The 23568-nt window shown below is 42.6% G+C and overlaps 1 protein-coding gene across 2 annotated transcripts in view; it reads right to left on the bottom strand.

Moving 5' to 3' along the window:
- RIN3 (Ras and Rab interactor 3) overlaps nt 1-21115 on the bottom strand; it is a 95820-nt gene extending 74705 nt beyond the window's left edge. Inside the window, exon 1 of one of the 2 annotated variants that reach the window (XM_060756547.2) lies at nt 20922-21115. In XM_060756547.2, the coding sequence (XP_060612530.2) occupies nt 20922-20935 (14 nt within the window). In that variant the 5' untranslated portion in view covers nt 20936-21115. Of the gene's footprint in view, nt 1-18379; nt 18731-20921 lie in introns of those variants that run through there. The other variant, XM_060756540.2, reaches the window with a different exon arrangement.
- Nucleotides 21116-23568: the final 2453 nt, after the last annotated feature.

The following is a 23568-nucleotide window of genomic DNA, read 5'->3' as shown; positions in this document are numbered from 1 at the left end:
GTGTGATGTTGCTAGGCCACACGTGGCCCAGTTTTCCCCTATGAAATTTTTGAAGGACAAGGGGAATCTTGGGTGCTAGTAACTCACACACACAAGAAATAGAGCCAACAAGAATGAAGACCAACAAAACTGAAAGCCCTTTCCCAGCCATCAGTTCTATCAACACATTTGGCAACTAGGTTGCTTCAAAAGTTACCATTTCCCCAGACCTTGGAGAAGCAACCTTTAGACCAGGGGTCCTCAAACTTTTTAAACAGAGGGCCAGGTCACAGTCCCTCAAACTGTTGGAGGGCCGAATTATAATTTGGAAAAAAAAATGAATGAATTCCTATGCACACTGCGCATATCTTATTTGTAGTGCAGAAAACACTTAAAAAACAATACAATAATTAAAATGAAAAACAATTTTAACAAATTTAAACTTATTAGTATTTCAATAAGAAGTATGGGCCTGTTTTTGGCTGATGAGATAGGATTGTTGTTGTTGTTGTTGTTGTTGTTGTGTGCTTTCAAGTTGTTTCAGACTTAGGTTGACCCTGAGTGAGGGCCGGGTAAATGACCTTGGAGGGCCGTATCTGCCCCCCGGGCCTTAGTTTGAGGACCCCTGCTTTAGACTAAAACTTCCAGAGTCCCAGAGGAGAAGATATAGCTTTTCTAAGCCCTGAGTTTCCCATACTGCTAAACGGCCAATTTCTAGCTATCTCAGTCAGAATGTCATGCTTATAACATTTTCCAGAGGAGCCAGAATTTTGCAGCAGAACTGGAAAGATGGCTTAATTGATTGCATAATAATTACATTGAAGCATGGTACTTTATCTGACATAAATTGCAAGACAGCTCAGCTGGAATCTGGAGGAAATGGCAGGATAAATTGCCTTTAGGGCCTTGTGGTACTGATCAATTAGTCACATCACCACCGCAACCTATTTCTTTAGGAATGAACGGCCAAATTACATGCTGTTTTACAACCTTTCCCACCTTGTTAGATTCGGGAGACTACTGTGCACTGTGATTCACGGAGGATATGCCTCTCTTTTCCCTGCAGGCTGTTTGGATTGGTCTTTCCATTCATGAGCAGAGTGGCAAAAGCAAAATTGGTGATGTGCTTGGAGTGTGGTTCATGGGGGCCCTTCCACACAGCCCTATATCCCAGAATATCAAGGCAGAAAATCCCACATTATCTGCTTTGAACTGGGTTATCTGAATCCACACTCAGATAACAAGGGATTTTCTGCCTTGATATTCTGGGATATAGGGATATGTGGAAGGGCCCTTGGTTCAATGCATCACAGAATCATAAAGTTGAAAGAGACCATAAGGAACATCCAGACCAATCCCCTGTTATATAGGAATGCAATCAAAATCCACTTAACCATTGTTTAAAAGCCTCCAGAGAAGACTCCACCATACTCCAAGGAACTTATTCCATTGGGTTGTTGTAGGTTTATCCGGGCTATATGGCCATGTTCTGGAGGCAATTTTTCTCCTGACGTTTCGCCTGCATCTATGGCAAGCATCCTCAGAGGTAGTGAGGTCTGTTGGAAGTAGGAAAAATGGGTTTATATATCTGTGGAATGACCAGGGTGAGACAAAGGACTTTTGTCTGCTGGGGCTAGCTGTGAATGTTTCAGCTGATCACCTTGATTTGCATTCAATGGCTTGGAAGTGCCCGGGGGGGGGGGGGGAATCTTTTGTTGAGAGTGATTTTATGTGCCTGTTTGTTTCCCCTCTGTTGTTTTGCTGTTGTAATTTTTGAGTTTTTTGAGGAAGAAGAGAAAGAAGGAGAGAAAGAGGGAGGGAAGGAAAGAAATAAAGAGAAGGAAGGATGGGAGCAAAAAGCTAAGGAAGGAAGTAAACAGGTAGAGAAGGAAGAAAGAAAAGAAGAAAAGGAAATGAAGGAAAGAGTGAAAGAAGGAGAGAAAGAGGGAGAGAAGGTTGGCCACAGCAACGCGTGGCGGGTAAAGCTAGTAGCATTATAATTGTATAGTGTGAATAGGCTCAAGGAGAGAAGAAACAAGTGCTCTCTGCACCAACTCCTTTTGGGGGCAAGGTATGGACTCAGGATAGTTGCCCTCTTGTTGTGATGCTCAACTTGGAAGAAATTTGATCTCTAGCAGTTTGTGGTAAACTGGCCAACAGATGAGACTGAGGCCCCTTCCACACAGCCATATAATTTAGAATATCAAAGCAGATAATTCACAATGTATGCTTCGAACTGGATTATCCGAGTCCACACTGCCATATAATCCAGTTCAATGTGGATTTGATACAGCTGTGTGAAAAGGGCCTAACATGTGCTTCCCTTCACCTCTCCTCCTATGGAATACAGATTTCTCTGGTTCCACTGTTTCTGGATTTGGTTTACAGCTTGGAAGAGTTATTCATTTGGATTACAAAAGCCCATGGACTGTTTGGACTTTTGGAGATAACTGACCATGGCGGCTGAGAGATTCTGGGAACTGTAATCTAAAAGGGTAATCTTTCTATGCTCTACTTTGCTGTCATCTTTGCTCAAGTCAAGCCAAAGTACTGTAATCCTCAAGGTGACAATATATTAAGCTGTCTTTGTGAAACTAGTTTTCATTCAATTTATTAGCAGTATTCTGTTGGCTCATTTTAACCAAGCTTAGTAATGCTCTCATGCTTGGCCCATTGAGACTTTTGAATTAAGCAGAGACTGTTTGAGGAACAGGACATCTGTAGGAGGACCAAGATGCTTGTTTATGAAGCTATTGTCCTCCCAACCCTGCTATATGCCTGTGAAACATCGACTGTCTACAGACATCACACTCAACTCCTGGAACAATTCCATCAGTGTTGCCTCCAAAAAAATCCTGTAAATCTCTTGGGATGACAGTCAGACAAATATCAGCGTGCTGGAAGAAGCAAAGACCACCAGCATTGAAGTGATGCTCCTATGCCATCAACTCCACTGGACTCGCCATGTTGTCCGAATGCCCAATCACTGCCTAGCAAAGCAGCTACTGTACTCCTAACTCAAGAACAGAAAACGTAATGTTGGTGGACAGGAAAAGAGATTTAAAGATGGGTTTAAAGCCAAGCTTAAAACTGTGGCATAGACACAGAGAACTGGGAAGCCCTGGCCCTTGAGTGCTCTAACTAGAGGTCAGCTGTGACCAGCAGTGCTGCAGAATTCAAAGAGGCATGAATGGAGGGTGAAAGGTGTCAAGAGGAAGATGTGTCAAACCAACCCTGACCGGGACCGCCTTCCACCTGGAAATTGATGTTCTCACTGAGGGAGAAAATGCGGATAAAAAATTGGGCTCCACAGCTACCATGGACCCACCAACAAGACACTACACTTGGAGGACCATCATCCTCAGGCTATGAGGGATTGCCCATAGATATCAAAAGGACTTAAAGATGTCTCCCTTTGTATAATTCCCTGAATTTTAGCAATGCCTCCTTATCATAGGAACCATTGATTTCTTAATATTCCCTGCAGCAAAGACAGGATTCTAAATGTTTTAGAGTACTGTGTAAGCATTACTCACTCGCTGTATCTCTTTGGTCTGCGTATTAATCCCTCATGACAATGAGTAATCAGCACATCATTAAGCAATAATAAAGATGATTTCTAAAAAAGGTCAGGCAGCAAGAAAAAATTAATAAAGCAGGTGTTTGAAAGAAGAGCTGGGAGGTTCCTTTTCTCTCATCATATATAGTAGAGGAGGGAGAAATGTGCGTGTATAATTTTCTTCCACTAGAGAAATATTTGGAGAAGTTAACTTGCAAACTGCACTCAGCACATTTTTATTACATGAACAATTTCTAAGGAGAATTTCATCCATGGCCCAAACCCAACCAATTTCCCATCTGTTAAATAAATGCAATGCCGTGAGCAGTTTCTGTTTTCCTTTGGAGAGGACTTCAGTGGAGTCATCTCTAAAGAATGTGTCCCTTGCACTCAAAGAAAACAGAAATTGTTCCCTGTGTTGCACTGACTGAACAGATGGGAAATTGGTTGGATTTATTGCCAGCTGGTGGACTGTAAGGCAGGGCCAGCTTCCAAATGGGTGTGGTGGGATGCTGTTGAAAATAGTGAGATGCTGGATCTAGGGGCCTTTCCACACAGCCCTATATCCCGGAATATCAAGACACTGCGTTATCTGAGTCCACACTTAGATAACGTGGGATTTTCTGCCTTGATATGCTGGGATATAGGGCTGTGTGGAAGGGCTGGAGATGGTTATAGCTAAGTTCTTTTGGAACACATTGTTTGATGGCCCCTCCACACAGCCCTATATCCCAGAATATCAAGGCAGAAAATCCCAAAATATCAGCTTTGAACTGGGGCTGGATCCAGACAGGCCCTTGTCCCAGAAGCATTCAGGGTTTTTTTTTTAACACCGGTGTTTCTGGGGGCCTGTCTATACCCACACCAGAAAGTGTGCGCTTTCTGGGGTGGAGTGTCCACACGTTCTCTCGGGACTAGCCCAAGAGAACATGTGGAGGCCCTCCCCCCCTCTCCCCAAGCCCCCCGACCCCTTAGAAAACTAAGAAAAACTTATGTGCCCTCCATTAGAAGCCCCGGCGAGCTCTCCTGGCACATAGAAATGACACACCAGAAATTCTTCTCCCTTATTTAGCCTGGTAAACTGTGGGAATACTGTCAGGACTGACCTGGAAATAGTGTATTTACCCTGCACATTTATCCCGTGCCTGAAATTCAAGGCAGCTTAAATTTGAATTTGAAGATTGCCTCCAGTTTTCATATCTTGTACTACTTCCTCCCGTTACAGGTTTTGAAGGGTTTTTCAATGCCTTGTAACTCTACAATTCCTCTTTATTGGCAATGTGTTACAAAAGGAAAGAGTACCTGGTGGTCACAGCCAGTGATGTTTCTGTTTGGCTATCCTTCATTTCTCTCAATGAAACAATGTATTATTAGTTAACGTGCCTTATCATTGTTTCAGGAAATGGACAATGAAAGTGCGCTTGCTGCAGCAGCAGCCATTGCTTTGTTTGATGTTTGTAGAGACAGACCTCCAGCTTAGGCCACAAGCTCTGTTTGACCACAGCAGCTTCCCTTGCTGCTTTGCCAGACACATACAAAAAGCCACATTCTATCTCACAGCGGAAGAAAACCCCAATTAATCTATGCTAACTTTGAAATGCTATCAGCTGGACTGGCCCTATCAGAGTGAGGCAAATGCCTCAGGCAACACTCTTCTTTTTGAAGAACTATCTTGCAGGATGCAGGACACAATCACTTTTCTCTCACACTTGCAATCTGGCCTCCTGATGTCAGGCTTTCCTGTTGCCTCTGCCATTATACGCTTTGCCTAAAGTAGCAAACTGGTCCAAAGAGCTGCAGTGAGATTGTTCACGGGGGGCTGGCTGCAGGGAACGGACAACCCCCTTGTTGCAGCTGCTCCACTGCCAGTCTGTTCCTGGGCACAACTCAAAGTGCTGGTTATGACCTTTCAAGCCCTAGACCAGTGGTTCTCAACCTTCCTAATGCCACAACCCCTTAATATATTTCTGTTGCTACTTCATAATTGTAATTTTGCGACTGTTATGAATTGTCATGTAAATAGCTCATATGCAGGATTATTTTCATTCACTGGACCAAATTTGGCACAAATACCAATATGACCAAATTTCCATACTGGTGGGGTTTGGGTGGGGATTGATTTTGTCCTTTGTGAGTTGTAGTTGATGGTATTTATAGTTAACCTACAATCAAAGAGCACTCTGAACCCAGCCCACAATGGATCTGTACCAAACTTGCCACACAACCTACATGACCAATATTGAATACTGGTGGGATTCAGTGGGAGCGCCGAGTGCCATGCATGGAGCATGCCTGCTCTCCCCTCCCCACTTGGAGTCTCAGAAACACCCCTTCCCTTGGCTGAGAGGCTGGCTGAGAGGCTGGCCAATCACAGCAGGACGAGGGTTTTTTTCGTCATCTCTTTCCAAAAAGGAAGAGAAGGACAGGCCGAGAGATCTTAAGCCTTCTCTGCCACAGGGGTTCCTAAGACCATCAGAAATAGGTGTTTTCTGATGGGCTTTGGTGACCCCTCTGAAACCCCCCTCGCGACCTCCAAGTTAAGAAAAGCTGCCCTAAATGGTTCAGGTCTGGGCTATTTGGCTGGCCACATCCCCTTGTATGATCCTACCCGGGCCCTGAGATCTCCAGGAGAGCCCTTCTCTCAGTCCCACCTCCATCTCAAGCTTGGTTGGTGGGAACGAGGGAGCAAGACTTCCTTCTCAGTGACTGCTTCTTGACTCTGGAACCTTTTTATTCCAACAGGCGTTTAAAGATTAAGATCTAGTCAGGGGTGCTGTGGTTTTTAACTGTGAATATGTTTTAATGGTTTTTAACTGGGAATTTTAAAATACTGTTTATATTTAATCCTGTTTTAATGTTTGCACTTCATCTGACATCAAACATTTTTTTTATCTTTGTCTCTGTTTCTAATGCAAGAAATCTGATTCTTTAGTTACCTCCCCAGGCAGATATCTGAACATAGCGGGAAGACCAGTTGGGAATGAGGAAGACAGCTTTAATTTGAACATGTAGAGATATTCACACTTTGATTCTCTTGGAAGTCACATCAGGTCCCTGGATATGCTCATGAGATTGTTGGTAACTAAATTGTTGGGGGATGCTTTACGATTTTGTTTGGTCTGCATTTTAAGCAAATGGAACGACATACAAAAATGCATATAAAAATACAGACTGATGCAGAAACATAACAAAATGATCTTCTGAATGACTATAGTCAGCCCTCTGCATTCACTGGGGTTCCAGGGTCTGGACTCTGTAAAAGCGAGACTAAATTAAAAAAAATGCTTTTCTAACATCTAAGACAGCGGTTCTCAACTTGTGGGTCCCCAGTTATTTTGAACTTTAACTCCCAGAAATCCTAACAGCTGGTAAACTGGCTGGGATTTCTGGGAGCTGTAGGCCAAAACACTTAAGGACCCACAGGTTGAGAACCACTGATCTAAGAGAACACTGCTCTAGTAATCTCTAGGTCATCCAATGTGATTCTGTGGTCAGTGCCTGCTAGATCTTGATCTGCAAATTGTGCTGGAGGACGTCGAGATTCCTAAAGAGACCATATTAATCAAATTCATGAATAATCAAATCTGCCAAAGGAACACCCTCAAATGTACAGGGCTGATTGAACATTCAAAATTTACACAGAGAGGAGATCGAGTGCTCCATCTTGCACTACAGAGACATATCATTATCTTTATTATTTAATTCAGAGATATCAGTAGCTCAGCATTGAGAGACCAACATAGATGTGCAAGGAAGCATATCTGTTTGGTTTTCAGAATGTTGTTGTTTACATGTTTTGCAGAATGTTGTTGTTTACAATGTTGACTAAGGGCACATCTACATGTGCCACATACACCAGATCTAATCTGGATTGGGGTCTTCCAGATCTCAGTGCGAAGGAGCTTGCACATCAAACCTCTGAGGTGGCTTTGCAGCAGGAGGGTAGCCATACTGCACAGCACAGCAGTAGGAAGAAGTCTGCATGGTCCAACAGTGATGAACCCAATTCAGTGCCTCTGGACACCCACCCTTACTGTTAATGAAAGCCCAGCCAATGGAGCTCAAATTGGAATCCAAATGGATGACCCAAAGAGGTCCTTTGGCTGTTGTTTAGAAAGTCCAAGAGGTAAACTGGGCAATTCTTCCTAAGTTCTGGTTCACCCTTTCATACCATATGCGCAAGCACAATTATCTCTTCTTACTCACATGCCTCACAATAAATAGGGATTGGTCATCCACTAATGGACCCATATCCAGCAGCACCCTAAAACAAATCAGGCCATCCTCACACCCTTTTTCTGCATTGCTGGGACCCATAGATGGATCTTGACACCTACTGGCTGAAATCCGATCCCACCATGGGACCCTTAACCCAAGGAAAAATCCATCAAGCACCCATTGTCTCCATGACCCAATCCACATTCTTTTTCAACCCTTCCACACCCAGAGTGGGCAGACTCACCAGACAGTAAATGGTTTCCCAGTTAACCAATGACAGTTTATTGAAAGGCCTGCCAGACCTCCTTGCTTATTGACAGTTGAGTTGAATGGACCTTTAAACTTTCAATCAATCAGCAGCCAAGTTTAACCAATGAGACCACAGATCCTGAAACTGCAATTTTCCACTACTTTTACTATCTGTAAAATGTCTATAAAATGCCCATGCTTGTACTATGATGTGTGAAATTGCTGGGAGTCATTGCATTTGCAAGTGCTGGTACTAGCTGATGTACCAGACCGACTCGGGAGATGAGAAGGAAAGGAGAGATCACCCCTTGCTTTTCCCCTCCCTTCTCCAATAGCTCTGGAAGCACCAGCACTTGCAACAAGCTATGGGAACCAACAATCCAATGGTCACTACTGCATTGAAGACAGGGCAGTGATAGCAAATGCCTGGAGAAAGGAACGGCAATATGGACGACGAAACTGGATCACGATTTTAGTCAGGAGATGCATTGGATTGTTATTGAAATGTGAATTGTGTATTATGCTTTTATGGTTTTAAACTGTATACTGTGGATTGTTATATTTTGTTGTAAACCGCGTTGAGTCGCCGGCTAGGCTGAGAAACAGCGGTATACAAGCATAGCAAATAAATAAATAAATAAATAAGAAAGCAGGGTGGCTGTGTTAACAGTGGTGGTTTGTTCCAAATCAGAACTGCATCCTCCGACTTTGAGTAATGTGGGGGCAAGACTGTGCTAAGCAGTCTTGCCAGGCATGTGGAGTGAATCAGTTTCATGCATCATGTGGACAACATAAAGTCCATTCACCCTCTGCCCTCTTCATTTGATCCATATAGATGAGCCCTAAAACTAGCTTTGTCTCTGTCCACATTAATAACTGCATGAAGTCAGGGGGCATGTGCAAATGGAGGCGACATTTTCAGTTGCCTAACATGTGGCTCCCTTCCACCAAGTTATAGCGTGACAAGCCAAAGGATAAATCATAAATTGCCTTTGAAGATTTGCCAGCATGAACAACTATTGCACACAGATACATATTCTAAAACATGGAATGTGGGTTTCATTCGAAGTAATGAAAAATTTCAATATTGTGCAGCTGTGGCCCGGAGCACCAACAAAAAAGGTATGCTGTATACAACTATGAAGAAATTGCTCAAAACAATTTTATTTCCTTTTCTCATGAAATGAAAAAATGCCTCTTCAGCCCAAGTCTTTATGAGCAGCTACTTCTCAGTCTGCTATAATCTCCGGACAAATTTGAAAACCTATTAAGACCAGTGGGCAAAAATGAAGTCATGGAATGAATGGGCCTTATTCAGGAAGAAATGCGTCACGCCACCTATCACACTCTGAAGAAGAAAAAGAAGCCCTGTTTGTGACCAGTAGTCATGTGTGGAAATCCTCGCAAATCATCCTCTTTCTATATGTGTATGTCAGAGAGAAACGAATATTAAGGCCTCTGGGGTGTTCTCGCTGAACCTAATGAAATAAATGTATTTCTGAGTCAACATGGTTAGGATGGTGCTGACTGGAGCCCAAATATGATATCTTCCTTTTAAAAATTAGTGAGATTTTAAACTGTGCTGATAACATTACTAGTTACTGTGGCACATTGCACATGCCAGCAAGGTAATGCTCAAGATCCTGCAAGGTAGACTTCAGCAATAAACGGAGAGAGAGTTGCCAGATGTACAAACTGGGTTTAGAAAAGGCAGAGGAATGAGAGACCAAATAGCCAGTATCCGCTGGATAATGGAGAAAACCAGGAGTTTCAGAAAAACCAAGTCACCTTGTCTGTCTCCTGAGGAATCTGTATAACGACCAAGTAGCAAGAGAAAGAACAGACCATGGGACAACCGACTGATTCAAGTTTGGGAAAAGACTATGGCAGGGTTGTATACTCTCACCCTAAATATTCAGCTTGTATGCAGAACACATCATGCAATGTGCAGGGCTTGATAAATCCAAGGCTGGAGTTAAAATTGCAGGAAGAATCATTAACAACCTTAGATATGCAGATGATACCACTTTGATGGCTGAAAGCGAGGAGGAGCTCAGGAGCACGAAGATTACTGCAGACGCAGACTGTAGCCAGGAAATCAGAAGACATTTATTTCTTGGAAGGAAAGCAATGACCAATCTCGATAAAATAGTGAAGAGTAGAGACATCACACTGGCAATTAAGATCTGCATAGTTAAAGCAATGGTATTCCCAGTAGTAACCTATGGACGCAAGAGCTGGACCATAAGGAAGACTTAGCGAAGGAAGATAGACACTTCTGAACTGTGGTGCTGGAGGAAAATTCTGAGAGTTCCTTGGACTGCAAGAAGATCAAGCCAGTCCATCTTCCAGGAAATAATGACAGGCTGGGGGGAAAGATACTAGAGGCAAAGATGAAGTACTTTAGCCACATAATGAGAAGACAGGAAAGCTTGGAGAAGATAATGATGTTGGAGAAAGTGGAAGGAAAAAGGAAGAGGGGCTAACCAAGGGCAAGATAAATGGATGGTATCCTTGAAATGACTGGCTTGACCTTGAAGGAGCTGGGGGTGGTGACAGCTGACAGGCAGCGCTGGCATGGGCTGGTCCAGGAGGTACAAAGAGTCATTAGTGACTGAATGAATAAACAACAATAAAATATAAAAGCAGTCACAACAAATGTTCTCCTTATTAATGTTTAAATATTATGTTCTATTGTATGTATATGTATACACATTCATAAATATGCATACACACATAAACACACACACCTCCCAAAAGTGTCAGCTTCATTGCACAGTTATCAGTGTTTTAGATAATGATAGATGGCATCAAAACACACTTCTATGTTATCATGCAGGTTGAGTATCGCTTGCTGAAAATGTCTGGGACCAGAAGTGCTTTGGATTCATTCATTTGTTTATTTAGGAATTGGGAAGAGCTGTATTTGCATATATTGCATAATGAGATATAGTAACTTTGAGATGGGTCCCAAGTGTAAACACAAAATTTGTTTTGTTTTATATACACCTTATACACATAGCCTGAAGGTCATTATATACACAACAATTGTGCATGCACCAATGTTTGTTTACACTGAATTGTGTCACTCTTTCAAACACTGCTGTGGATACCTTTGGAATATTTTGCTATTTTGAAGAAGGTAAGGTCAACCGCATATAATGTACACTCATTCTTCCCTGTGCTATTTTGGCATTTTTGCCATTTCCTTCCTGTTTGACCCAAGCTCCTGAAAGGTCCCCTCTGCCAACTCCTCTTTTTGCTAGAACTGTGTTCTCAGTTGCCAGATAAAACCTCTAAAGAGAGTTATCCCTGGATCTCAAGAATGTGTTTGTTTCCATTCCTTCACTGTCAGAACAAGCCTTTCTCTCCCCTCTGCCCTCAGCTTCTCTGGAGGATCTGGATGCCTTTTGCATGGGAAATAGCATCCCAAGGTGTGTAGGACAGATAAGAGATCCTTGCAGTGGCTGGCATGCAGCATTTTTCCACATGTTTCATTGACGTTTTGGAAAGTGACGCCACCTTCCCCTGATTGTTTTTCAGGAGGAAACAGGAACTTTTTTTAGTTTCAACCTCCCCCCACCCTTTTTTTTTTTTTAAAGATAGAACTAAACCTGAACTCACCTCAAAGACTTCTATATTCAGAAGCAGTGCTCCTCCCCAATTAATTACAGATAGGCTTCATTTACCAAAGTAGGTGTGTTTCTGCACATTACTTCTTTAACAGAAAGTATGATTCCAGAGGCAGAAGCAACATGGAACAGATTGAGATAGAAATCCTACACTTCCAAAAATAAAAACAGTTCAGTATGTATCAGCTAATTTTCTATTCATAACTACCAATGGGCATGTATGAAATGAAACCATCAGGTCAGGTAAACCTGGCATACAAGAATTAAACAAATATAGAAACCTCTACAATGCGCTTGATGGCTTCTTTCAAAATGCACCCAAAGGGTGCGTTTTTCATTTCCCAGCCTCCATTTTCCTTTTGATTTGGTAGACAAACTTAAGTGATTTATGCTTTTTAAAATATATATTTGATTTAGTTAGGCAAATAGATTACCTACTCCCCACTGTTTATGCATGCTCAGTAAGAGAATATGAAGGCAGTTGCTGTTTATCTTGTTTATTGTTCAGAACCATACACAGCTGCACAATAGAGTTGGCTAAGGCACAACTTAGATTACTACAACACACTCTATGTGGGGTTGCCCTTAAAGACAGCCTGGAAGCTTCAGCTAGTCCAATGGGTGGTGGCCAGATTTCTAACCGGAGCGGTGTACAGAGAGCATACAACTCCTCTGTTGCGTCAACTCCACAGGTTGCTGATATGCTACTGAGCCCAACTTAAAGTGCTGGTCTTGGCCTATAAAGCCCTAAATGGTTCTGGTCCAACTTATCTGTCCAAACGCATCTCCTCTTATGAGCCAATTAGAACTTTAAGATCTTCTGAGGAGGCACTGCTCTCGGTCCCACCTTCTTCGCAAACACGACTGATGGGGACGAGAGACAGGGCCTTTTTCATGGTAGCCTCTCGACTGTGGAACTCCCTCCACAGTGATATTAGGCAGGCTCCGTTGCTTCCGGATTTTAGAAAAAAGCGGAAGACCTGGCTCTCTGCACAAGTGTTCAAAGAATAAGTTTCTACGGTTGTGACATGGTCTGGGTTAAGGATTATGAGCAGGGTTTTGGACAAATGGAAACATGCACTTTATATGCTTTGTAAATTTTGTATACTGATTTATGTATATTATTGCTTAATGTTAATTGCTTTTAACTGTTTAAGTTTTATTGTTAGTACTGGTTTGAAGCTTTGCTGGAGTTGTACACCGCCTTGCCTCCCTTTGGGTGAGAAATACGGGATAGAAATGAAGTAAATAAATAAAAATAAATCCCATTTTTTTCCCAGTTCAGGCTGGATCTCAGTTGACAGCAGAATCATTACTGAAAACTACCTCTAAAAGTCTTGCATGTCGCCTGCCTTCCTTCACCTGTCTTCCATGCTGACACTGCTAGAAACACTTCTAGTTATTACACAGAGAACAAGGATGAACGGAGGCACAGGTGAGTGTAAAACGACTTTTGCAAAAAGAAGTTTCTGTATCACAGTCTTAGTTAAATAATATCTGTAATTCTACCAGCCAAGGTTTCAGTATTCTCTCTCAGTCCAAATCAAACCATGATCCTTATTCAGGACTTCATGGAACCATATTATAGCCTGGTCGCACTCTCATGAGCGGAGGTCCCTAAGTCATGTGTACAAATGTGTTAATTTTAATTGCTATATTAAGATTCCCCTGATCCCCATCAAAATACATTTTGTTGTCTTTCCCCCTTTCATTCTCAAGTCTCTCATCACTTCTGCAGGTCAGAGAATTATGGTTTCTAAACTGTTTGCATGCCTGATGCCCTCAATGGCAATGGCTTCCATGTGGATTGCAGATTGCTGTGCTTACAAGTGCATCTTCATCCAGTGAGAAAATCTGGGTTCCTTATGAATCACTTCTTGGAAGATTAGTTCAACATTGTCTTTTTGGCTATTCTTCTCCTCCAGCTCCAACATCCCCTCATTTTTCCTTTCCCCTCCATCCATTATTCAGAGATGGAGGGGCATTACCAACAAAAATGTTTACTACTGAGAGAGAAAGGATTTTATTATTTATTTATTTTTTTAAAACATTTATATTCTGCCCTTCTCACCCTGCAGGGGACTCAGGGCAGCGCACAACATATATATGGCAAGCATTCAATGCTGGGACATAAAACCATAAATATCTCTGCCCCAGAGCGTGGTGGAGGCTCCTTCTTTGGAAGCTTTTAAACAGAGGCTGGATAGCCATCTGTCAGGGGTGATTTGAATGCAATACACCTGCTTCTTGGCAGGGGGTTGGACTGGATGGCCCATGAGGTCTCTTCCAACTCTTTGATTCTATGATTCTATCTACAAACATTAAAATCACTTATATTCACTTTAAAATCTGTTGTTTAAAATCCATCTCAGGATACCATTTTGCATCATTGCACTGCCCCAAAGGCTTGATCCCACAGCCAGGTCTTCACCATCCTTTTGAAGGACAGGAGGGAGCAGGATGATCTAATATTGCCAGGAAGAGAGTTCCATAACTGGGGGCAATGACTAAGAAGGCCCTGTCACAAACGTGCCTGTGATGGTGGCAAGACCGAGAGCAGGGCCTCCCCAGAAGATCTTGGTTTTCACAGTCGTTCATAAAGGGAGATGTGTTTGGACAGGTAAATGGGCTGGGACTGTTTAGGGCTTTATAGGACAAAACCAGCACTTTTAATTTGCATGCCACAGTACACACTTTGACAGCAGTTAGGAATAACAGCATAGTTTGACTGTTTGAGTGTTGGTCTAGAAGACCAGGGTTTGAATAACTCTTCAGTCAAGGAAACACACTGAGCCTCCTTCTACACTTCTATATAAAATCCAGATTATCTGCTTTGAACTGGATTATATAGCAATGTAGAAGGGGCCTGAGTCACACTTCAGCAGGTATCTCTCTCTCAGCCTCAGAGGAAGATAAGAACAACCATGTCTCGCAATATATTTACCTGAGAGTTACCATAAATCAGAAAGAACTTCAAGGCACAAAACAAAGGATTGAGAACTCTTTCTCCAAAATTATGTTGGAATTTTTAAAAAATAAACTTTTTTGAAAATATTACAAACTACAACTGCATGAAAATATACAGTGGCTCCCTGTATTTGCTAGCATAATATGGACAACTTCCATAATTAAGATGGCCATGGGAGGCTTCTGAGAACTGTAGTCCAAAAAACAAGACAATATCTTCAAGAATTAATTATAATCAGCACAGAAAACAAGCTGTGGGATGCCACAAGTCATGGTGTCTATGTGTTAGTAAGATAACTAACTGGATCAGATACGTGCAGAAATACAAAGGAATGCACATGAAGCAAAAGTTGCATGTGATTCTTTAAGAACATTTCACTACAGGCTCTTCATCCTGGCGTAACTTCAAATTTCTTCTATACTCACAAATACGTTTGTCACATCTGCATTAAACGACAGCTTTGCTCATTCTACCACTAAACTGCTATGCTTTCCCTCTTTAAGGGACACTTTTTTGCATGAAAGTTCATCAGTCAGCTTGTAGGATAAGGGACAAATACCATCAATATGTAAAAGTTATGGCAAAACTGTTTGAAAGTGTAATGCAGGGGAAATGGTGCTGGTTTTGTTATTGGATCTCATTCATGCTACAAAATTGAGCACTTTAGTACCCTTTTAAATACAATCCTAGGAGCCCCCAGTGATGTAGCGAATTAAACCACTGAACTGCTGAACTTGCTGACCAAAAGGTTGGTGGTTCAAATCTGGGGAGATGGGTGAGCTCCCACTGTTAGCCCCAGCTTCTGCCAACCAGCAGTTTGAAAACATGCAAATGTGCGTAGATCAATAGGTACTGCTTCTGTGTGAAGGTAATGACGCTCCATACAGTCATGCTGGCCACATGACCTTGGAGGTGTCTATGGACAATGCCAGCTCTTTGGCTTAGAAATGGAGATGAGCACCATCCCCTAGAGTTGGACATGACTAGACAATGTCAGAGGAAACTTTTACCTAAATACAATCCTATGGGATGCTGTAATCTTTACCATTTTCTGCCAGAGAGCTCTAGTGCCTTCCCAAAGTACAAATTGCAAGAGTTTGTTGGATGCAGGCAGGAGCGACTTGAGAAACTGCAAGTTTGTTGGATGCAGGCAAGGGAGTTAAAATGATACCAAATGCTATTGTTGTTGATGATACAACTCCGTCAAATGCACATGGTGCTTTTGTAAAACAACCACAAACAAGGAGTCTTGCCAAGGCATATACCGGTAATCTAAAATATGTACAAAGGCAGAAAGAAGGAGCCTTCACAAAACACGGAGCTGTGCAATATAATTGCAATAACCATCCAGCGTGAAACAGAATCACTGGGGGCCCTTCCACACAGCCCTATATCTTAGAATATTGAGGCAGAAAATCCCACAATATCTGCTTTGAACTGGGTTATCTAAGTCCACACTCAGATAATGTGGGAATTTCTGCCTTGATATTCTGGAATATAGTGATGCATGGAAGGGCCCTGAGTTGCTATGGGTTTTCTGGGCTGTATGGGCATGTTCCAGATACATTCTCTCCTGACATTTCACCCACATCTATGGCAGGCATTCTCAGAGGTGTTAGGTCTGTTTATATATATATGGAATGTCCAAGGTGGGAGAAAGAACTCTCTCTGCTTGAGGCAAGTGGGAATGTTGCAATTGGCCAGCTTCATTAGCATTGAATGGCCTTGTAGCTTCAAAGCCTGGTCTGTTGCTGCCTGGGGAGTCCTTTGTTGGGATGTGTTAGCTGGCCCTGACTGTTTGTTGTCTGGAATTTCCCTTTTTAAGTGTTGCTCTCTATTTACTGTCCTGATTTTAGAGGGTTTTCTTAATATTGGTAGACAGATTTTGTTCATTTTCATGCTTTCCTCTTTTCTGCTGAAAGTGTCCACATGCTTATCGAATTTCAATGACTTCTCTGAGGAATTCCAGACGAGAATCAATCAGGGATGGTGGAATGTGTAGATGGAGAGGGCTGACTGTACTCTTGATATCACTCATAGCTTCAAATAAAAGTAGAGCAATCTCAGCAACAATAACAACAACAACAACAAAAACAAAAACAGAAACACTTTAGCTGCAACTTTCTAACTTTCTTCTGTCTTCGCCATGGACCACAATGTTGCATGCTTTTGTTCTGTGCCTCAAAGGCTGCCTCTTCCCTCTCACGCTGCCGTGACAGGAACCACGACCTTTTGTTTACTGCAAGTGTGCCCTTCACAGCAACATGCTGTGAAGAAAAAAAACCCAATAGCTAAAGAGTTTTTGGCAACACAGTATCTGTTTTGAACTGGGTTATCAAAGTCCACACTCAGATAATGTAGGATTTTCTGCCTTGATATTCTGGGATATAGGGCTGTGTGGAAGGGCCCTGAGTTGCTGTGAGTTTTCCAGCCTGTATGGCCATGTTCCAGAACCATTCTCTCCTGATGCTTTGCCCACATCTCTGGCAGGAAGCAGTCAGGCTTTGAAGTTGCAAGGCTATTCAATGCTAATCAAGCTGGCCAATTGCCTCAAACAAACGGGAGTTCTTTCTCTCACCCTGAAGATATATAAACCCCACTTGCCTTGTTTCCAACAGACCTCACAACTTCTGAGGATGCTTACCATAGATGTGGGTGAAATGTCAGGAGAGAATGCTTCTAGAACATGGCTATACAGCACAGAAAACTCATTGCAACCCAAGAAGCTCCATCTTTCTGACCCAGATGAAGAACTCAAAACCCATCTTCATTCAGTAAGTAAAGGTAAAGATTTCCCCTTGACATTAAGTCTAGTCGTTTCCAACTCTGGGTGGTGGTGCTCATCTCCATTTCTATGCCAAAGAGCCAGTGGTGCTCATCTCCATTTCTATGCCAAAGAGCCAGCGTTGTCCGTAGACACCTTTAAGGTCATATGGCCAGCATGTCTGCGTGGAGCACTGCTACTTTCCTGCCAGTAGACCTATTGATCTACTCACATTGATTTGTTTTCAAACTGCTAGGTTGGCAGAAACTGGGGCTAACAGCGGGAACTCACTCTGTTCCCCAGATTCGAACTGCCAAACTGGGGGGGGGGGGGGCATTCCTCTTCAGTCTGTAGTCACAGAGGAGCCCCTGGTGGCACAATGGGTTAAACTCTTGTGTCAGCAGGACTGATGTCCAACAGGCCAGTGGTTTGAATCTGGGGAGAGCATGGATGAGCTCCCTCTGTCACCTCCAACTCCCCATGTGGGGACATGAGAGAAGCCTCCCACAAGGATGGTAAACATCAAACATCTGGGTGACCTCAGGGCTATCCTTGCAGACAGCCAATTCTCTCACACCAGAAGCAACTTGCAGTTTCTCAAGATGCTCCTGACATGGGAAAAAAGTAGTCACAGAAAAACCCTGTTATAATTCCAGATCTACAACATGGTAGCAAGAGCATTTTCTGCAAAATTCTCCTCCTTGCCCCCACCTCCTGTTCAAACTGCACTTCTCCCTTGCCATAAAACACCTATTCCTCGAAACAGGTATTCAGTGGCCTTGGGTCACAGAAAGACTGTAAATCACTTTTACTGCAGTTGCACAGTTGATACCTCCCCAAAGTCTTCCAGCAAGTTAATACAAAGGAGAGAGTGCAAAGGGGGAAAGGCAGACAGAAGAGAGGCATTCTTTCTCCAGCAGGCAGCATGAAGGTTGGGTGGGGTGAAAGGAAAGAGAGAGGCTTTCACTGGAGAGAAAAAAGTCCAGTTGTTCCAAAGTTTCAGGACTCACCCAGCTCCCTGGTTCCCCAGCGATGTTTTCATCCTCTTCGCCAAGAAGCTGGTGAGTTGCTTCTCCCTTCAAAATCACTCACAATCTCCCTTGTGAAGCAAGATATACCTTGGCATAGCCTGACCAAACTTCCACGCCTTCTCCAGACCCACTTTTTTTTTTTGGCAGATGATGCCTTTGACAGGACGCTTTTTTATTGCCGTGCTTCCAAAAGCCCAGAGGCTCCCAAGTCAGGATACACTTCCAAATGTGTCTGCTTTTAGCTGCTTTCTTTCTACTTCCTGTATTTATGTGAACGGGGGCTTTCAGGAAGAGGCAGTCCTTGGTGGTCAAGGGTGTTTTCTTCTGATTTTTTTTTTATTAAACCCATTTTTGGTCATGAACTTAAGCTCAGATAGTACAAAGCGAGGCCTGTGACTGTTAGTCAGCAGTTGTTTTTTGTACCTGGCGTTTCCTTCAAGTTGAAGGAAGGGATTAATTCATCAGAGCTACAGGTACATTCTGGAGGTGAGGAAGTGACAGAGCACAATGAACATTACGATGGATTTTATGCACAGCGGCACAGTGTCCATCTGCACATTCCTGAGGCATGTGTATTGGCGTGTGTGAGTGAGTAACTGGAACCAGATGGAGCCTGGAAACCCTCACTCTATTTACATAGCACAGGCAAGAGTGGAACGTTTACACACTGGAAGTGGCACACATTTCTGATGGCACGCTGCATTTATGTATCCTCAACTTGCTACCATATGAACACATTAGGGTCAACCTTAAGGGAGGTGGCAAACTCGGGAAGCAGATTTTGTAATTCATAAAAATACAGCCAATTTTCAATAAGCACAAAACAGAACTGGAATATATAGCAGTGTGGACTCAGATAACCCTTCCACATAGCACTATATCTTGGAATATCAAAGCAGTTCAAAGCAGATATTGTGGGATTTTCTGCCTTGACATTCTGGGTTATATGGCTGTGTGGAAGGGCCCAGAGTGTTATTGTGGGAAGTGGGAGAGTCCAATGGCATTTTCTGCCATCTGTACAAATCAGCTCTGGGTACTATGGTTTGGCACAGAGGCAATTTGCTTCCCCACTTCAGACAGCAAAACATCTTGGGTTGAACTTGTCCCACTCATTAAAAGCCTAGGCATAAGGGGCCAGGTCAAAACGTGCCTTGGAATTTTTGAATCACACAATCTTAGTGGTAAACCAGAAGGAGAAACATCACTGAGATACATGCTTTGTCTTCTCCACAGTCTCATTAGTATCTCAGCCAGTATTTACTGTGCCTCCTCTTGTCTTTTAACAAAAGTGCTTCCCCATGAATTGGCACATCTCTCTTGCTGATAGAAAAGCTGTCCAGAAGAACACAGAAAGTGAAATCAAATTGTGATTCCCTCTGGGCTGTAAACCCTTGTGTCAAATCCATTGATCCAATGGAGTTGCTAGACTGAGAACTGGACTTAGGAATCCTAGCAGAAGCCAATGAAAGGTAATGATTACTCGGCTGAACGAGAAGCTAGAATATTCAAATTCTAGTCTCTGCCAAACCATGAAACTCACTGAGTGACCTTTGGCCAGACTCTCTCCCTCACTTTGAATAATGTGGAGAAAAGCCATGCCTTGAAACAAATGGATAAAAGGCTGGGTGAATGCAAGTAATAAGCAATAACCACACAGTAGTTTTGTGTTACTTCAAGTCATTTTTAAGTTATGGGAACCTTAATAAAAGCTTTTCTTGGCAAAAACTATTCAAAGGACTTTGCTTTCCCCTGAGGCTGAGAGCATGTGACTCACTCAAGGTTACCCAGTGAGATTTCAATGGCTGAATGGAGATTCCATCCCTAGTTACCAGAGTAACAGTCCAGCATTCAAATCTTTGTACCATAAGTTGTACCACGCCCAGTTAAACCCTTGTGCCAGCAGGACTGCTGACCAAAAGGTTAACTGTTCTAATCCAGGCAGTGGAGTGAGCTCCCATCTGTCAGCTACAGCTTCCGATGCAGGGACAGAATGGTAAAACATCCAAGGTTCCCCTGGGCAACATCCCTGCAGATGGCCAACTCACTCACACCAGAAGCGACTTGCAGTTTCTCAAGTCACTCCTGACACAGAAAAATAAAATAAAACAGTAAGTGTCATTTGATAAATCCTTTGTTTTAAAATAAGAAAACCACCAAACAGTTGAGAGTGCCAACAGGATGCAATGACAAGAGATTCTACTATTTGGAGCATTTGTTTCATACAGTGTCCATTTTTGGGTCCCTCTGCTCCTGTCTTAGAGGGCATCTACACTGTAGAATTCATGCAGTTTGGCATCCCTTTAACTGCTATTGCTCAATGTTTCGGAATAATAGGAGTTGTAATTTTACAAGGCAAACTACAAATCCCAGGATTCCATAGCACTGAGCATGTCAATTAAAGTGGAGTCAAACTGCATTAATTCTACATTGTAGACACACCCTTATACTCCTCTTTGTAGGTGACTCAAAGAGGAAAATTAGTCAAAGATATCAAATTTACTAGTAACATCCAGTACTTTACCCTGAATTCCACATCTGTAGGCAGCAGCAAAAGATATTTCCTTCTCTTGAAAGCAGGGCAGATACTGGACATGCACCAGAGAGAGCTCTGAAACAAAGCCTTTGCAGTTGTTGGAAAAGACAGAGAAGAGACCGCCAAGGAAACCCAAACTAGTTCAGCAACTTCAGTCTATCAGATCCTGTTTTGAAAAGAAATCCAGCACGGATGTCCCTGGAATGGTTGGCTTTGTAGACACAAGGAAATGCTTTGGGGGGACCTGGAAGGGGAATTACGTCCTCCCTCCCACCCGAGGAATGTGCAAATTCAGGGCAAGAATAAGAGCAATATAAATAAGCAGATGGCTCTTCCAGACCCACCCAAGGAAGCATAAATTCTCATACAGCTCCTGGGGTGTTGCTGGTTGTTATCACCTCTATATCTATATCCCATTATTTTTATGTTGTGTGCCATTTGTAATGATTTCTTGGATTTGCACAAAAACACTTCCAAAAGTTTCTTTTTAAAAAGGAAGGGGCATGTTTTGTAAAGATGATTCTATGACTTGACAGGAAATTTTATCTTCAATGATTTTTTAAACAGAAAGTGCTTAGCATTTAAGTGGTATGATGCAAAAAGTGCCACATTCACTAAAGCCCTGGTGCATTACAACTCTTGTTTATAAAAGAGCGTGGTCCACAGTGGTCCACACTCTTGTTACATTCCAAATTGACTACTGCAATGTGCTCCATGTGGGGTTGCCTTTGAAGACTGTTTGAAAGCTTCAAGTAGTCCAATGGGCGGCAGCCAGATTCCTTACTAGAGTGGGGTACAGGGAGCATACAACCCCCCTGTTGTGTCAGCCTCACTGGCAGCCAGTCTGTTACCGCGTACAATTCAAAGCGCTGGCTTTAGCCTAAAAAGCTCTAAACATTCTGGCCCAGCTTACCTGTCCAAATGTATCTCTCTCAATTAACCATCTCGGAGGTTAAGATCATCTGGGGAGGCCCAGCTCTTGATCCCACCCCCTTTGCAGGCGCAACTGGTGGGGACAAGAGATAGGGCCTTCTCAATGGTGGTCCTTTAGCTATGGAACCCCCCTGGGAAATTAGATCAACCCCCTCCCTTCTGGCCTTCAAAAGGAAAGTGAAGACATGGCTATGGGACCAAGCCTTTGGACAATAATTTTCAGTACAATGTGTTTATGGAACAATAAGTGTTTATGGATCAGAATAGCTCCTGGAATATGCTTTTGGATTGTGTGATTTTAATTAAGTGTTTTAAGATTGATGTGTTTTAATTATTGGTTTTAATGCATATGTGTATGTATATATATATATAATCTTATGTATGTACATACATCGGATTATGCATGTTTTGTGAGCCGCCCTGAATCCCCTTCAGGGTGAGAAGGACAGGATATAAATTCAGTAAATAAATAAAATAAAAGGGAGAAGCACACTAGCCGCAATTTGCTGTTCCGACCTTGGAAGTAAGAATAAAATATTTTTCCTGGTGCCAGGCAATATAAGAAAACAATCTGGGGTGACCAAAACATTATTTGGATTTTTTAAAGAGACAAAAAACAAGAAGTACGGTGTGTAATACCACAGAGGGCAGTGGGCTGCTGACACATTTCCTGCAGGTTGTGTCATCAGTTGCTGTATTTTTGGAGGAGCCCAGGGTTTAGTTTCTGCCAGAATTGATCTGAGATTGTGATCTGGGAGGATCTTTATGCCTCAAAGCTACAGCTCTCCAGCTCTATGACTTCCAAAATGTGGTCAGGAATCTCTCTCCCTCTCCCTTTTCTACTTATCTACTTGTCCAAGTTTATGAACAATGTGATATCAAGGGTTTGCGAACAGTTTACAGTGCAGTAAATTAAAACAACTCACAGAGAAACATTATCATGCAATAACACTGTAGCAGCAGTGAAGCAATCAGTAAATTATTTTCTTAAAAGAAGCATATTTTGCAAAGACGAAAGCATAGGATTGTGTGCTCTGTTTGTGTATTTGCAAGTAAATCCAGCTATTTTTTAAAAGCCACAACCCTTAAAGCAATGGAAGTCAGGTAAACCCAAAGCATGGCTCAGCATTTGCAGTCTTGTTATTCTTACCTCTTAGGGCATATCTGTTCTGTAATTTCAGCTCTGCTAAAACTGTGGATCCAGGGCCTGGAGAGCCAAGCTCCCAAAGGACCAAGATAAGACACATGCAGGCTGAAGCTAAAAATCGGAGGCTTTATTCTCAATGGCCAGAGAGGATGTCAGTTGAAAAAGCACTCCAAAGAATTGACATACCGCAATGCAAACACACAGAAATGTTTATAGCACTTTGACAGCAGTTTGAAACTAAGAGCTTCCGGTACCCTGAGTGTTGATTGGTCCTGACCATGGCAGGCTAGGATCTGCAGGCTGGTTGGCTGAGATGGGCTGTCTGTCACATTTACTGATTCGTCTCTAGATTTGGAGAAAAAATATAAACTGTCATTGGTATATTTGAAGGTTTGTATCTATGTATTGATCTGTCCAGGAGAAAGGTGCAAGTGGAAAGGAATGCAATGTGGCAAAAGATAATGGGCTGAAATGAGTTTTGATGTTTCTGATTCAGTCAATACAACGGGTGCCAGCCAGGTTATTTAGGATGTTGGCATATAAGAAATAAATATT

Source organism: Anolis sagrei, chromosome 1, assembly GCF_037176765.1.
Source record: "Anolis sagrei isolate rAnoSag1 chromosome 1, rAnoSag1.mat, whole genome shotgun sequence".
NCBI lineage: Eukaryota > Metazoa > Chordata > Lepidosauria > Squamata > Dactyloidae > Anolis > Anolis sagrei.
The sequence above is the reverse complement of the archived record's forward strand: the minus strand, read 5'-3'. Positions and strand labels throughout refer to the sequence as shown.